This window comes from Neodiprion lecontei, chromosome 5 (genome assembly GCF_021901455.1).
Source record: "Neodiprion lecontei isolate iyNeoLeco1 chromosome 5, iyNeoLeco1.1, whole genome shotgun sequence".
NCBI classification, from domain to species: Eukaryota; Metazoa; Arthropoda; class Insecta; order Hymenoptera; family Diprionidae; genus Neodiprion; species Neodiprion lecontei.
Window position 1 is genome coordinate 8029766 of NC_060264.1, and position 17627 is coordinate 8047392.

General features: G+C 37.8%; 2 protein-coding genes across 8 annotated transcripts; one reads left to right on the top strand and one right to left on the bottom strand.

The window, feature by feature from the left end:
• Positions 1-55: 55 nt before the first annotated feature.
• Positions 56-1776, bottom strand: LOC107222090 (ubiquitin-conjugating enzyme E2 T). Of its 5 annotated transcripts, none has more exons than XM_046740301.1 (2): positions 1581-1776; positions 56-1027 (listed from the first exon to the last, which is right to left on the bottom strand). In XM_046740301.1, the coding sequence occupies exon 2, from the start codon at positions 999-1001 to the stop codon at positions 522-524; it is 480 nt and encodes a 159-aa protein (XP_046596257.1). In that variant the 5' UTR covers positions 1002-1027; positions 1581-1776; the 3' UTR covers positions 56-521. The 5 variants fall into 5 exon arrangements, with proteins under 5 accessions (XP_046596257.1, XP_046596256.1, XP_015516793.1 ...); XM_046740300.1 differs by having other exon boundaries at positions 1624-1775; XM_015661307.2 differs by having other exon boundaries at positions 1638-1774.
• Positions 1777-2798: 1022 nt separating this feature from the next.
• On the top strand, positions 2799-12954 carry LOC107222095 (CD109 antigen). 3 transcript variants are annotated; one of them, XM_046739987.1, is made up of 7 exons: positions 2799-3281; positions 5297-5476; positions 5574-5642; positions 6250-10285; positions 10441-10634; positions 10798-11078; positions 11164-12954. In XM_046739987.1, the coding sequence occupies exons 2-7, from the start codon at positions 5301-5303 to the stop codon at positions 11379-11381; spliced, it is 4974 nt and encodes a 1657-aa protein (XP_046595943.1). In that variant the 5' UTR covers positions 2799-3281; positions 5297-5300; the 3' UTR covers positions 11382-12954. The 3 variants fall into 3 exon arrangements, with proteins under 3 accessions (XP_046595943.1, XP_046595942.1, XP_015516797.1); XM_046739986.1 differs by having other exon boundaries at positions 2799-3259; XM_015661311.2 differs by lacking the exon at positions 5574-5642 and having other exon boundaries at positions 2800-3259.
• Positions 12955-17627: the final 4673 nt, after the last annotated feature.

Sequence of the window (17627 nt, forward strand, 5' to 3'; positions counted from 1 at the left end):
CAATGCGCGCATACAATGTGTCAGCTGTAGTGGTTATCGTTTTTGTACTAAAAAAAAATATTATTGAACATTTATATCTTGAAAATTAGGAAGTAAGTTCGTAAGAATAATTATCAATCGTTTTCAACCTATCTTATAAGCTTGACAAGCCAGCATCAAAAGGCTGTTTGACTACTGCACATATAATTATTTGACGACGGATGTTTTAAGCATTTTATTCATGTTCTAAGAAAACGTAAAAACTAAAATAAAATAAAAATACAAAAAATTTTTAATTAAATTTTTAAAAACTGACTCGATCTGACAATTATTCGTTAATATTCTATGTGATATAGTTATGGTATTTTAATTCTTTATTAAATTACCCAAGTTGATCCAACACACTCTGTAACTATTAAATTAACTGCTTATTGCTACGTGCTTATATATTACCGATTAACGTTAATTTACTGTTGCTTCTTATACTCTATGGAATTTATGAAATAAAATTCACATTTGAACCAAAATATCTGATACAGATTCTAAAATTCATATTTTCTTTTTTTCATTGCATTTTCTGCTGTACTTTTGCGAGCCTTTCTTTCAAACTCGACTTTGTTGAAGCGATATTCTTCAGCTATTTCAGCCATAAGCGGATCATCAGGATTTGGGTAACTGAGTAGTAGTTGAATGGCAGTCAGTAAATTTTCTATGTTTATCGTTGGTTTCCAGCCTCCTTTTGGTGGCATTTTTAACAAGTCCATACAGATTCTTCCTGCGTCATCTATGTTGGGGTGGTAAACAGGTGTTAAAAACTTCATCCTAGGGGGTTCAAAAGGGTAAATTTCTGGTATTTCAATTTCTAGTTGGAATAATCCGCCCTCGTAAGGGCTCCCACGTGGCCCCAAGATATTAGCAGACAAAACGTCAGTTTTGTCATTTTTCGGATAGCAGCAAATACCCTCCGGAGGATTTTCTGCCATCATTGCCAGTTCTCTCTTCAACCTTGATGCTTTCTGCATTTCACGTTGAACAATTTCTGCGAAGTCTGAAGCAAAAACTTCTTTTCATGACAACCAATTTGCATGCATGATATACTGACTACATAAAATATTGCTATTCCAGAATTTTTGAAATTTTCAAAACAATCTGGCTTCCCGAATTAAACCAGTTGATTTAGTCGTAAAGCTAATTCTACTCATCATTTTTCATAATTTAGTCTTACTTTCATTAAAACAATTTATTACAAGGGGCTTTTAAAATATTCACCAAACAATTGTATCAGATTTGAGGTTAGTAAATGGTGCAAGGATTTTTGTAACTAGTTTTTCCGTCATTTCATTATACGCAAAGTTGCTCATTTTTGTTCGAATAAGTCAAATCCTATCTTCAGTTTATAATTCATAAAAATTGGCAACCACGCGGCGAATCAGGACTGATCTTCAGCTACGGTTTTAATTATTTTTGCGCACGATACATCATAAACTCTAGCCGGATTGTACGAAGTATCTAACAATTTTGATTAAAAGCTGATTGTCCAAAGCCATCAATTTTATTCAATGATATCCTGCCAATTTATTCAAAATCTGAACAATGTTTACCGAATTTTTACTGAAGTAAAAAAACTATTAATTTTACGTCCACGATATCGTCCTGACCGTATTTTTTGTCCCAAATTGATATGATTTGGCAGATTCACATATTTTATGTACATACAATAATAACAGATTCTCTACTGACAATATGTGCGAAATTCAAGAAAAAAAATTCTGAGCGCGAACATGGAGACTAGAATACAGTCTCCATGGAGCGCGAATATGGCGCGAACACGAGTAGCGCCGCGAGTGCCCAAGCTTGTCACTATGGACAAGACTTGCACTAAAGCTGGATTTTCACGGGCGTCAAATTGACGCGACAGCGCCACGCCATAGGCGGACCGCAGAAAGACGCTCGTGGAAATGGGTACTGAAACAACGGCCAAATGCTAAAGAATTGAAACGTCTAGTATTGTCAATTGGACATGTGAATGACCGGAGAAAAAGAAGAAGCGAGAAGGAAATCGATTAAACCGGTAGCAATTTTCGGGGTAAGAAGATAATCCAATTCATTATCCAGAATCATGTACTCGTGCGTTATCAAGATGTCTCTTCGTTCATTTAATACCGCATGGTCCATACTGAAAGTATTGTGGTGGTGGTCAGGGTACGGTCTTACATACAGGTCTGGAAACTCCGGTGGTGGGGGGTATGCACTCTTATTGAAGCACCGATCGTTTCGCCTAGTGACCACGAGTGTCGCTGCGATAGAGGAATGCAGGCTTAACAAGTTTCCGTCTCTCTCACACAGCCTGCATCGTGGCCTGCATCCCTCTATCGCAGCGACACTCGTGGTCACTAGGCGAAAACTCTCCTTATCTCAAGGCATCTCAAGGATAAAGGATACATTGATGAAGGCTTCCTTGAATCTCAGAGGCGTCCTCGTTACATAGTCACAACTTGGCTCTCCCTTCCGGAAGGAGGACATATTGGGATATGTGATTGCTTTTAGTGGTAAAACTGCTAATCGAAGCGCCACTCGGCTATATTTAAATCTAACTTAAACCGCTTGGCTCTCATTGTCAAGTTGCGTCGGTGATGAGAGTGTATAACCTCAAAGAACAAGAGTGTATAACCTGTGGACTGGCTGTGATCGTGCGTCATACGGGTCATAAGTGCATAGACGCCAAGCGCAAGCGCAATCATTGGCTACACGAAACGAAACAGCCAATCGCAGTGCCGAAGGTTTCCTCAAGGAAGCTCGAGACCTGCCTTGAAAGAAGGAGGGCAATAAGGCTCCTTGTTCTGTCGAGGAAGGTCTATGAAACGTGAAATGAGGAACAAGGAATCCTTGTTCCTCAAGGAAGGACTATGAATACGGGTGTGAGTTGAATACCACAAGTATAAGAATACCATGCTAATAAGTGCACATGGTATGTAATTATGGCTCTGGCGAGATTTTTTGATCCCTCAAACTACGGCCCTGGGTAACAAGTGTTCCAAGTCTAGTGTGGTGGGGGTGGCGTCGTGTTTGTGGCAAAAGTCAAGAGTGAGAAGTAGGAGCTGGGTTCGGCACATTGGGAGCATGAATGCTGGTGTTGTGATTAGTTTGTAGTAAAATTCAAAATTATCCTTGCTAAACAGAGTTATTAACTCCGTGTGAAAAGTGTTATTCGAATTATCCAGGATATAATATGTGGATTTAATCGATTATCCCATTGATACGGCATGCCAGTAATCGGCAGGTGAGCACCGTTCGTTCCTCAGGTATTTGGGCGTTGACCAACAAACCCTCTCGCCACGACACTCAAATACTGACTAATCCGATACAGGCAGTTTCACAAACGTGTCTTGTATTCATTAAGCGATCAGCTTACCTGAGTTAAAACTTCAATTTTCTAATAAAAACTATCTTATCGGTTCAAGATTGAAGCGTGCGTTATCTTATGCCATAATCGGACGGTTTATTATGTTAGGAAATAAAAGTAGGGGCGTGACGGCGTGTGTTTTATTTGATTCGGTTGAAACGCTTCGGTCATTAGCTCATTATCCATGACCCACGTTACAGGGCACCACCGTTTGTGACCCAATAACTATTTAATAATCATTTCCTTATTTATTTCCGTTAACTTTCCCATTTACGTATGTAAAATATCAGTGTAGGTAAGGTTATCGCCATTTTGATAATTTTAACCGTTTTTACTACTCATTTACAGTTTGACTAAGTTTTTTGGGCTGCTCAGATTGTTCCTTTTTATTATTAGCTACATAACTATTAAATTTTCACCCACTGAATACACGAGAACCGCCCGCGATCTATGAACTAGCGTGCATGTGTATCAGATCACAACTCTATTGTTAGAAAAATGCGTTTCCAGACTCTAAATCCATCCGTACCATCGTTTGTTCATTTCTTACACTTATTTTTTTATACGTAACGAAGCGAATGAAAATGTAATTTTGACATTTCATTTTTCTTCCTAAGCTTTCAGAGTACACATATCTTCCTAATTGAACACAGGTCATAGGGTCATCACCATAAAAATGTGTGGGTGGTACACACATAAATCCCCTTGCTTGTTTCATTATGCTTCATTTCTTAGGTGGCCAAGCTGCAGCATACTGGCTATCGTGTTTACTTTTCCTTTAAATCCCTTGGTCATTTAGTTTGCTTTGTATTCATGAATCATAGGGCGTACGTATATCTATTCGCATAAATGATGAGAAAATCATTGGTTCAAAAACCATAATGACCATTTCACTTTACTTAAAACATCTTGGTCATTATTTTACACGTATTTATGACCGATTCGGTTTCTGCTTAAAATTCAAAATCTAAAATACTAATACTAAAATTACAAAGGTGTTGTTAGCAAATCAAATGCGATAGTTTTATTAATATTCAATAAACTTACCATTATTGGATGTGTCTTATACGAAACAGCGCTCGTGCCTTATTCATGATGTAATATTATATGTAAATAGAAGATTGTCTCATTCGCTGAAATATTTATGATGTTTTAGTCTGGATGTAAGCACCTTTTTTACTGTCCATTTCAAGTAACAATAATTTGTCTTCTGACATACATTCGTGAAGCATGTTTGCCCACACAAAACAGGCTTTCAATAGCCTAAGATGATGTCACAATTCAATAATAATAAACTGTAACATTGCAGAAAATAGCTGCTGCTGAAACATTTCTTATTTCAAATTCAGCATTACTTTTACATTCATTCATTGACTTTTACGGTTACCTAGACTTCGTTCAGCTCTACACGAGTGCAGGCATGTGCAGGTATCCGAAACTATATGTGATATGTTGTAAAGATTACACATTTATGAAAGACTGCTCTTTTACCAATGCTAAGAAACATAGAAATATGGAGTCAGATATGCCTTAGCCTCAACAATTGGTGTAGTGTTCATTTATAAAAATCAAAAATTCCTTTATGCATTATTGCAATCATCTTGAATTTTCCATGATAAATTTTCAGATATTCATTGCACTTCTGTTATTCCTTAGAAAAGATTGAGTCAAAGCAAGCAGCCAAAGTCAACTGCTTTCAATTTGGATAGTGTAGTTTATATGCCTGTATTTCTATAAAAATATTTAGAATTTAAGATAAGAGATTAAATTTTGATCACTGGATTCCACTACTTTGTTTCAATTATAATCACCAAGTTTGGCTGATAACTTTGGCTACTAGCTCAAACTTGATCAGAAAAGTTTGGAAATGAACCATCTATTAATGCCATCCCTTTTTTTTTTTTTTCTACACAGCAAAATGTGGTGGCTAACATTGGCGATATGTTTGGCCAACACGTACGGCCAGACCCCGGAAAATGTGGATCCAACTCGTCCTTATTACAATCGATACAATGAAAATCAGGAAAGAGATTCTAATCTTGCATATGGAACTAGAAATGGTGGTCAAAATGATAATGTCATTATTAAAGAAGCGTAAGTTATGTTCTTTTACATTTGGAATGAATGATACTGCATGATTCCTCGCTGTAGACTAGGTGATTGAAGTAGCATGCTAAAATTTATTTTACAGGATAGACATTTACAATACTAAATATTCTGACGCATATTGGGCATACAAAGGTTGGATACCACAGCCTATGTAAGCATGGAAAATGTGTGAAAATGTGTTGATGCTTTTGGGGCGTAGTATTTGTGATGCTGCTTGCCGAATTATTGCTTGTCGTGATCAAGTTATATAATATACTAATGATTCGTGTTGCTGCACAATTTTAGACTTAAGACTGCACATTATGAATTACAAAAAGACAATGATTGTCCAAGTTCATGAAATTATGTTGGCAAAAACTGGCACTTACACTGTGAACTAGTGCTAAAACTTCTAGTGCATGGATTAACTTTTTAAAAATTTTATTCAATCCTACTACCATACTTCTTTCAATACGGTAACTGAATAAAATTTGTAACAATCAAGATCTACAATTGTTTTACTTCTACATGACGATATATAATCCTCACCAACGAAGGTTATATTCTATTCTAAATTATGAAATTGCCTGAGATGACACCTTTATTTTGCAATGCTGATTATGCTACATGTTTTATGTTGCACATATATATATATATAATGTAATTTATATGCTTGCATCCCGAGTTGAACTAATAAATACTATGTGTACAAAATGTGGTATGCTTTTGAAACTATCCAAAATTACAAATAAATAGAAAAACGTATTTTATTTTAACAGGACATACTTTGTGGTAGCCTCTCGTTTGGTGCGACCTGGCCAAACATATCGAGTTGCCGTCAATGTACTTCAGAGTCCATTGCCTTTGACTGTTCGATCTTCTATCCAATGGAACGGTATCGAGATAGCTGCTGCTCATGAAGAAGTGAAACCAGGCATACCAGAAACATTGATGATGCGAATGCCATCTACGTCAATTACTGGAGATTATAGACTCAGGATTGAGGGAATGTACAATTCACTGACCGGCGGCCAAGCATTTTTAAATGAAACGAAATTGATGTTTAATCAAAGATCCATGACGATTTTCATTCAACTAGATAAGCCAGTTTACATGCAGGGACAAACCGTTAGGTTCAGAACGATTCCCATCAATACGGAATTGAAAACTTTCAATGATCCCGTCGATGTTTACATGCTGGATCCAAGAGGAAGGGTAATGAGAAGGTGGCTAAGTCGACAAAGTAATTTAGGGACTGTTTCCCTAACTTATCAACTTTCGGACCAACCTGTGTTTGGCGAATGGAAAATTCAGATTACAGCACAAGGCCAAATAGAGGAAAAGATATTTTCTGTTGAAGAATACTATCAAACCCGTTTTGAAGTGAACGTGACGATGCCTGCATTTTTCTTTGACAACGATCCGTACATTCATGGTATAGTTCAGGCGAATTATACGTCTGGAGCTCCGGTCAGAGGAAATCTTACTATTAGAGCAAGTTTTCGCCCTATCGATAGAATCCATAGTACTTCCGCTCAGAATGAAATCACTGACAAATATTTCAACTTCGACGAATATTATCCGGCTTGGTTTAATAAACCGACTGAATTTCAAGAAAGACAACCAGTATTGCGATTTTTTAACGGTACATACGCCTTCAGGTATCCAATGAGAGAACTACTTCAATTTGCACCTTCTTTGGACAGAATGGAGGTAATGGTTACTGCAACTGTGGGAGAAAGATTTTTGGAAGAAATAATTACAGGATATTCTACAGCAAGGATATACAACTCTAGCATAAAAATTCACTTCTTTGGAGGTTCACCACAAATTTTCAAACCACAGATGCCCTTCTCCTTGAACATAGTTGCATCATTCCACGACGACTCTCCTTTAAGGGAATCGCAGCTAAGAAATGCGAGAATGGAGATGAGAGCTGATGTTGAAATGCGTGGTGGAGGTCGACGGTCACTCGATACTCAATACTTGCGACTTGTTCCAGACAGTGATGCGATTTGGTATATGAAAATTGATCTCAAGTCTCAATTGGGGCTTGACGATAACCCGCAACAGGCGCAGCGTGTACTGAACGATGTAACTTCTATGAGAATATACGCTTATTTAACAGATGGTGAAGGCAATAGAGCGCAGAGTGAACTACTACTGATTACTCATGAATCTCCAAATCACAAGCAAATCAAAGTTTCTACGTCAACAGCAAATGCCAAAGTTGGGGAATATATCATTTTCCATGTTCAGACTAACTATTACATCGACGATTTTAACTACATTATAATGTCGAAAGGATCCATCCTACTACACCAGCAAGAGACCATGCAAGATAATATCAGAACTTTCTCAATACCATTGAGTCCGGAAATGGCTCCAGTAGCTACAGCTATTGTTTATCATGTGGGACGTTATGGCGAAGTTATAGCAGACTCGTTGACTTTCCCTGTGAATGGTATATCGAGAAATAACTTCACACTATTTATAAATGACAAAAAAGCAAGAACGGGTGAAAATGTTGAGATCGCAATTTATGGAGAGCCTGGAGCATATGTAGGCTTATCTGGAATCGACAGGGCTTTCTATACTATGCAAGCTGGCAACGAGTTGACTTATGCTAACGTCATAACAAAAATGTCACATTTTGGTGAAGAAACAAATGGTACACATTCTCATTCTTGGCTTTCTCACGGAGGAGATCCAGACGAGCTAGTATACTTCCCCTCATCTACGTATGGTGTTGATGTCAACAGAACATTTGAGTACGTAGGCTTGGCAGTTTTCACGGATGCTCAAATTTATAGAAGATTGGATTATTGCAACAGAACTCAAGGATTCGGAGAATGCTTAAGTGGTAAGTGTTACAGGCTGGACAAAAAATGTGATGGGGTATTTGATTGTGACGACGGAACAGACGAAGTACTGTGTATACTTGGAAATGCTACAGATTTAGCTAACTTCAGAAAATCAAGATTCAACAGATTGCAACGACAATATGAAAACGTTTGGTTGTGGAAAGACATTAACATTGGACCTCACGGAAGACAGATATTTAATATCGATGTGCCTAAGAGACCTGTGCATTGGATGGTAACAGCTTTTAGTATGAGTCCCACTATAGGTTTTGGAATGTTGCCTAAAGCTATAGAGTACATTGGTATGTTGCCATTCTACATCAATGTTGAAATGCCAACTCATAGTCGGCAAGGTGAACAGGTCGGAATACGAGTGTCTGTATTCAACTACATGAAGATGAACATAGAGGCGACAGTAGTTTTGTCGGATTCAAAAGATTACAAATTTGTCCATGTTGAAGCAAACGGGATAGTGCAATCTTATAGCCCAAGAACATCTTTTGGCGAACATCAATTTTTCATTTGGATACATGCGCAAGATGCTACTGTCGTATACTTGCCTATAGTACCTACAAGATTAGGGGACATCAAAGTTCACATTTATGCAACAACGTTAATCGGCAGAGATCAAGTTACACGGACGTTGCATGTCGAGGCTGATGGCTTACCTCAGCACAGACATCAGTCAATTCTACTTGATTTGAGTAATCGAGCTTATGTATTCCAGTACATGCACGTAAACATCACAGAAACACCTATTATACCGTACGAAGAAAATCGTTACTACATATATGGTTCAAACAAAGCAACAATTAGTATCGTTGGTGATGTTGTCGGTCCCATTTTCCCCACAATGCCAGTAAATGCTACAAGTTTACTGGGTTTGCCAATGGATGCAGCCGAGCAAAATATGTTCAGTTTTGCTGCCAATATGTACACCACTCTCTATATGAGATTGATAAATCAACGCAACATTACTCAGGAAAAGGACAGTTTCTATTACATGAATATAGGGTACCAAAGACAATTGTCTTTCATGATGCCCGATGGATCTTTCAGTCTGTTTCGCAGTGATTGGAATAATTCAGCATCCAGTGTCTGGTTGACTGCATATTGTGCCAGAGTTTTCCAAGAAGCTAGATTTTATGAATGGGAAAACTATCTGTACATTGATCCAAATGTAATTTCCGATGCAGTTGCTTGGATCTTGCAACATCAGACATGGGAAGGTTCATTTTACGAAATAACGTGGCTACCAGACAGAAAAATGAACAGTTCATTAAATTATGAAGATAATCCAATTAAACACAGAAACATATCACTTACTGCACATGTTCTGATTACTCTGGAAACGGTGAAGGATTTGAAGGGGGGCTTGGGAGCTCAAGTGGCATTAGCAGCAGCAAAGGCAGTGAAGTGGCTTGAGCAAAATTTGGACTTGCTTGAGCAAAGTGGAAAGCCTTACGAAGTATCAATAGTGGCATATGCATTGCTGCTAGCCAAAGCCTCGTCTGCAGAACAAGGTTTTAACATTTTAACAAATTTGGCAAGGCGAGAGGATGGTCTAACTTACTGGGGTAGAGAAGTTGTCCCCCTACCACCACAGAAATTAGAAAATCAAAAGCCTTTCTCATTGCCACGTCTTCCATATGCCTACGATTCTGAAAATATCGAAACAACTGCCTATGCGCTTCTTGTGCATGTAGCTAGACAGGAAGTCTGGACTGAACCCATCGTCAAATGGCTTAATGCACAAAGATTGACAGATGGTGGATGGGCGTCGACGCAAGACACTGCCTGGGCCATGAAGGCATTGATGGACTATACAGTCAGACAAAGAATTAGGGACGTTAGTGAATTGACTGTCACTATTGAAGCAACTGCTTTACCTGGCCAGACTAAAACGTTGTATGTCACCCCGAAAAACTTGGCAAGACTCCAAACTGTTGAGGTATTGATTTCAACCTCACTTCTTAAATACATACCTTATTGAAAAAAAATGTCCTTGTTAAATTATAAGTAAAGTTTTTACTTGTGTCAATGAAAGTTTCACACCAGTGATGTATAATGCATTCGCATTAATTTTTTATTAATTTGTGTTTCTAGATACCAGAAGCTTGGGGTACAGTTCAGGTACAAGCTAAAGGAGCTGGTTACGCCATTTTACAAATGTCTGTTCAATACAATGTTGATATCAAGAAATTCCAAACACAACCACCCATCAGAGCCTTTGACTTAATAACACGAGCCAATTTCCATGGAAGAAATCAGTCTCATATCACCTATACCAGTTGTCAAAAGTAATTACAACCAAAAAGTTTTAATTTATTGTAGCTGTAACTCTTTTTTACCAATTCTAATTGTCAGTGGTTATTTTATCAATTAATTCTAAAAAAATGTCGTTCCAATGTAGTATTCTTTGCATGGTATGATTAATAATTAATATTGCAAACATTTCTATAGATGGATAAACGTGAATGAATCTACACGTTCCGGAATGGCTGTACTGGATGTCACCATTCCTACAGGATACATCATACAACAGCAGAACTTGGATAGATACATCTTATCTAGGCAGGTTCGAAATTTGCAACGTGCCCGATTCCAAGAAAGAAAAGTATTATTTTACTTCGACTACTTAGACACGGAAGAAACATGCGTCAACTTTACAATTGAAAGATGGTTTCCAGTCGCCAATATGTCCAGATATTTGCCAATTAGAGTTTACGACTATTATGCTCCTGGTACGTATTTCTAATAATTGATATCTTTTGATTATCGCAAATGCCAACTCTTTTATTTCTATGTATGAATATTCTTTTTTTTCAGAACGTTTCAATGAAACTATATTCGATTCATTGTCAACGTATATTCTTAACATTTGTGAGGTCTGTGGAAGTTCGCAATGTCCATACTGTCACATTTATAACGCAGCTACGCTACTAGCAACTCCAACTGGATTTGTTCTCATACTTTCATTATTCGTTACTGTAACGAGGTACTTCAGAACGCAACACTTTAACATAGAATATTTTCACAATAATTGAAACAAGGCGCTTATTTTAATGATAGGATCAAAAGACATTCAATTTAAAAATCTCACTATCAATTAGACAACTTGAGAATCTCGAAGAAAATAATATAATCGATACAAGAGATACTATATGTAAGATAAATGTTTCACATCAAACTTCGACATCATGTAAACCGTGATCTTTATAATGTAAACTAAAGTGCCTACAGATTCTCAATTTCAAGTTCAAAGTTATAAAATGTATGTAAAATGTTGTTAGTAGTTTCACCAAGGTTGCCTTATTAAGAGACATATGTTATATATTATAATATATATTTTTGAAAATTAAGAACAAACCAAGTAATAATACTGCTGTTAGTTTTAAATAGTTGCGCTAATTTAAGAATATACTTTCTGATGTGCATGATACCAATTTTATGTAAAAAGTTAGCATCTTTAAGACTTATTTTTCTTTAGAATACTTGAAGAAAAGACAGTAAAATAGTACATTTTACAAGTTACGATAATGCAATATAGTACGATTGGAATCAAAACATCTGATAATATTCTCTGTAAGCACAGGCATTAACGGAAAATGATTGGGGTGCAGTTTTGATCATTATGGAATCTCTGTCCATAGTTTTTGATATTTTACATAAATTATTTAGATATTAAGAATTGGATTATTTGGCATTCAATGCTTATTTTCAATATCTGAGAATTGGGTATAATTGTCGATTGATCAATCTGTGGGCTTCAAAGTAAAGTCTTACAAGAGTAGACGAACTTTTATGAACGGAGAAATGCATTTATTTTCAATAATATTAAACTGAATACATACAATGAGCTATAAAAACATTCCGAAATTATATAATGTAATTGGCAGCAAAGTTTCACAAACGGTTGGATTACAAAACTTACCTCCGTTTTGTATTCTCTTTAGTAAAGTGGATATTTATTTGATTGATTCACACTCATCAAAAACTGACTTTGCACCTGAATCTTTTACTTAACATCATTCAGTCCAAATTTGAATTATTAAATTAACTTGTAAACTAGTTGTGTAATTTAAGATAACGCTGCTTTTGGGAAAAAGTCTTCATACTACATATAATTTATTTTGTAACATTAATATGTAACAATCATTTGCATCTGCATACTTTTATGTGACATAAGCATACTTACATTATTTTTGTAAAGAATTTATGAAAACGTTGGGCATAATGCCGCGTGTTTTTTTTTTTTAATAACGAGACTAAAATTTATATTGCAATGTTTTATTATTTCGAGAAGATTTTTGTCAAGAGCAGCAAAACAAATGAGTCTCATAAAGCCGTCCATGTAGAATAATTTTTTCACTCACGTGTAATTAATATTTTAACAAATATTATTTTATTTTTTAACTACACGATTTTTGTGTAACTTTATTTGATACCTATAATATACTTTGAATAACTTACACGTACAGAGTGAAAAATAAGTACCTAAAATAAATGACAACGCACAGTATATCTCTACACCTGGGATTTATATTAGTTTTCCATATCTACGTTGGAAACGAATACAAGTTTTATAACATTTATATAAATAAATGCAGTCAAAAAATATCGATCGAAAATATTCATTTAATTCTACCTCATACGAATATGAAATTCGCAGTTAAAAACTGTTTGGATGATATGAGTTTTAAGACCTGTATACTCTCGTGATGGTCAAGAATGTACTGACTTTATTTTCGAGATGCCGAGTGGTATACACGATGGCATGTAAATACACGTACGAGTCATTCTACGTCAAGTGGGACGGATTTTTGACGAATAAAAATTTCTGGGAATGTATTCCGAATTTTGGAATTGCATACCAATCGTATAGAAAGCAAAATTAGCACACAGTTTGTTACCTGACTTTTTTACTGTTTGTTGTCTGCTTCGCCCCTGCTTTTGGCCATGCCAGCACGCGACCTCCCGCATGAATGAATCGTTTTTTAAATATAGTTTTCATCAAAGTTCCACTTTCAAAGTCTCAAGTTTTTGAGACAATGAATCAAGGAACACGCTCGTGTTTTCTGAAGATTTTCAAAAGGGATTATCATCTTGAAAATCACGGTTAAATAATATAATTGTTTATTATAAATGGAAAATCATAGATTCCATAAATTTGAAATAGACAAGACGAAAGTACGGTTCGAAAGCTTTGAAATGAGGTTTTGCTGCAATTTATACGACAAATGCAACCAGACATATTGACATTAAAAAGGAGAGCATGATTTCGATTTTTTGCCGTTTTTTCGAAAATTCAACCCCTTGTAACTTTTGAACCATTGAAGTTAAAAAAAAAGAACTGTTCGATTCATTCATTTTGATCAGAGAATGTGTAAAAAAAATGACGACCACTTCCAAGCATATGCGGTCAGAAAGATGTCCCGCTTGGCGTGGAATTACTCATATACGTGTCGTTACTCACGATACGTCCAATCATACCAATTGGCATATACTACCAGGTTCGTTGGAGGTGTTATAGTTCGAAAAAAAATTAGGATGGGACCGAATATAAATTTTCGCCAAAAATGCAAAGGGGTTAGCCTTACTTTTTTGCCGATTTTCGACCAAAAAGTTTTGGTCTCAGATTCGATTTGTATGACCCTTTCCCGACCAATTGGACCCCCAGGAACTCGGAAAACGCAGCGGAAAGAGCGTGGAATCAACAGGAAGGAAGTTGCGAAGGAAAAAGCACCTGCTGAAAAATGTCGAGAACTCAGGTTCTCGTTTTTTGGCTGTAACTTTTGATGCGTTGGTCGCAGCGTATCGGGACTGCGTCCAATCGATTTTTCTCGCAAAATTACGTCGGAATGGTGCATGAAAGAATTTATTCCGGTACTTTTCAAAATTGCGAAAATTTTCGCCAAAAATGCAAAGGGGTTAGCCTTACTTTTTTGCCGATTTTCGACCAGAAAGTTTTGGTCTCAGATTCAATTTTTATGACCCTTTCCTGACCAATTGGACCCCCAGGAACTCGGAAAACGCAGCGGAAAGAGCGTGGAATCAACAGGATGGAAGTTGCGAAGGAAAAAGCACCTGCTGAAAAATGTCGAAAACTCAGGTTCTCGTTTTTTGGCTGTAACTTTTGATGCGTTGGTCGCAGCGTATCGGGACTGCGTCCAATCGATTTTTCTCGCAAAATTACGTCGGAATTGTGCATGAAAGAATTTATTCCGGTACTTTTCAAAATTGCGAAAATTTTCGCCAAAAATGCAAAGGGGTTAGCCTTACTTTTTTGCCGATTTTCGACCAAAAAGTTTTGGTCTCAGATTCAATTTTTATGACCCTTTCCTGACCAATTGGACCCCCAGGAACTCGGAAAACGCAGCGAAAAGAGCGTGGAATCAACAGGAAGGAAGTTGCGAAGGAAAAAGCACCTGCTGGAAAATGTCGAAAACTCAGGTTCTCGTTTTTTGGCTGTAACTTTTGATGCGTTGGTCGCAGCGTATCGGGACTGCGTCCAACCGATTTTTCTCGCAAAATTACGTCCGAATGGTGCATGAAAGAATTTATTCCGGTACTTTTCAAAATTGCGAAAATTTTCGCCAAAAATGCAAAGGGGTTAGCCTTACTTTTTTGCCGATTTTCGACCAAAAAGTTTTGGTCTCAGATTCAATTTTTATGACCCTTTCCTGACCAATTGGACCCCCAGGAACTCGGAAAACGCAGCGAAAAGAGCGTGGAATCAACAGGAAGGAAGTTGCGAAGGAAAAAGCACCTGCTAAAAAATGTCGAAAACTCAGGTTCTCGTTTTTTGGCTGTAACTTTTGATGCGTTGGTCGCAGCATATCGGGACTGCGTCCAATCGATTTTTCTCGCAAAATTACGTCGGAATAGTGCATGAAACCATTTATTCCGGCACTTTTTAAAATCGCGAAAATTTTCGCCAAAAATGCAAAGGGGTTAGCCTTACTTTTCTGCCGATTTTCGACCAAAAAGTTTTGGTCTCAGATTCGATTTGTATGACCCTTTCCCGACCAATTGGACCCCCAGGAACTCGGAAAACGCAGCGAAAAGAGCGTGGAATCAACAGGAAGGAAGTTGCGAAGGAAAAAGCACCTGCTGAAAAACGTCGAAAACTCAGGTTCTCGTTTTTTGGCTGTAACTTTTGATGCGTTGGTCGCAGCGTATCGGGACTGCGTCCAATCGATTTTTCTCGCAAAATTACGTCGGAATGGTGCATGAAAGAATTTATTCCGGTACTTTTCAAAATTGCGAAAATTTTCGCCAAAAATGCAAAGGGGTTAGCCTTACTTTTTTGCCGATTTTCGACCAAAAAGTTTTGGTCTCAGATTCAATTTTCATGACCCTTTCCTGACCAATTGGACCCCCAGGAACTCGGAAAACGCAGCGAAAAGAGCGTGGAATCAACAGGAAGGAAGTTGCGAAGGAAAAAGCACCTGCTGAAAAATGTCGAAAACTCAGGTTCTCGTTTTTTGGCTGTAACTTTTGATGCGTTGGTCGCAGCGTATCGGGACTGCGTCCAATCGATTTTTCTCGCAAAATTACGTCGGAATAGTGCATGAAACCATTTATTCCGGCACTTTTTAAAATCGCGAAAATTTTCGCCAAAAATGCAAAGGGGTTAGCCTTACTTTTTTTTCGATTTTCGACCGAAAACTTTTGGTCTCAGATTCGATTTAACTGACCCTTTCCTGACCAATTGGACCCCCAGGAACTCGGAAAACGCAGCGAACAGAGCGTGGAATCAACAGGAAGGAAGTTACGAAGGAAAAAGCACCTGCTGAAAAATGTCGAAAACTCAGTTCTCGTTTTTCGGCTGTAACTTTTGATGCGTTGGTCGCAGCGTATCGGGACTGCGCCCAGTCGATTTCTCTCGCAAAATTACGTCGGAATAGTGCATGAAACAATTTATTCCGGCACTTTTCAAAATCGCGAAAATTTTCGCCAAAAATGCAAAGGGGTTAGCCTTACTTTTTTGCCGATTTTCGACCAAAAAGTTTTGGTCTCAGATTCAATTTTCATGACCCTTTCCTGACCAATTGGACCCCCAGGAACTCGGAAAACGCAGCGAAAAGAGCGTGGAATCAACAGGAAGGAAGTTGCGAAGGAAAAAGCACCTGCTGAAAAATGTCGAAAACTCAGGTTCTCGTTTTTTGGCTGTAACTTTTGATGCGTTGGTCGCAGCGTATCGGGACTGCGTCCAATCGATTTTTCTCGCAAAATTACGTCGGAATAGTGCATGAAACCATTTATTCCGGCACTTTTTAAAATCGCGAAAATTTTCGCCAAAAATGCAAAGGGGTTAGCCTTACTTTTTTTTCGATTTTCGACCGAAAACTTTTGGTCTCAGATTCGATTTAACTGACCCTTTCCTGACCAATTGGACCCCCAGGAACTCGGAAAACGCAGCGAACAGAGCGTGGAATCAACAGGAAGGAAGTTACGAAGGAAAAAGCACCTGCTGAAAAATGTCGAAAACTCAGTTCTCGTTTTTCGGCTGTAACTTTTGATGCGTTGGTCGCAGCGTATCGGGACTGCGCCCAGTCGATTTCTCTCGCAAAATTACGTCGGAATAGTGCATGAAACAATTTATTCCGGCACTTTTCAAAATCGCGAAAATTTTCGCCAAAAATGCAAAGGGTTAGCCTTACTTTTCTGCCGATTTTCGACCAAAAAGTTTTGGTCTCAGATTCGATTTGTATGACCCTTTCCCGACCAATTGGACCCCCAGGAACTCGGAAAACGCAGCGAAAAGAGCGTGGAATCAACAGGAAGGAAGTTGCGAAGGAAAAAGCACCTGCTGAAAAATGTCGAAAACTCAGGTTCTCGTTTTTTGGCTGTAACTTTTGATGCGTTGGTCGCAGCGTATCGGGACTGCGTCCAATCGATTTTTCTCGCAAAATTACGTCGGAATGGTGCATGAAAGAATTTATTCCGGTACTTTTCAAAATTGCGAAAATTTTCGCCAAAAATGCAAAGGGGTTAACCTTCCTTTTCTTCTGACCAAAAAATCTTTCGTCTCAGAAGTGATTTGTATGACCCTTTCCCGAACAATTGGACCCCCAGGAACTTAGAAAACGCTGCGAAAAGAGCGTAGGATGAACAGCAGAGAAATTACGAAGGAAAAAGCACCTGCTGAAAAATGTCGAAAACTCAGGTTCACGTTTTTCGGCTGTGACTTCCGATGCGTTGGTCGCAGCGTATTGGGACTGCGCCCAATCGATTCCTCTCGCAAAATTAAGTCGGAATAATGCCTGAAGGAATTATCGTGTAATGAT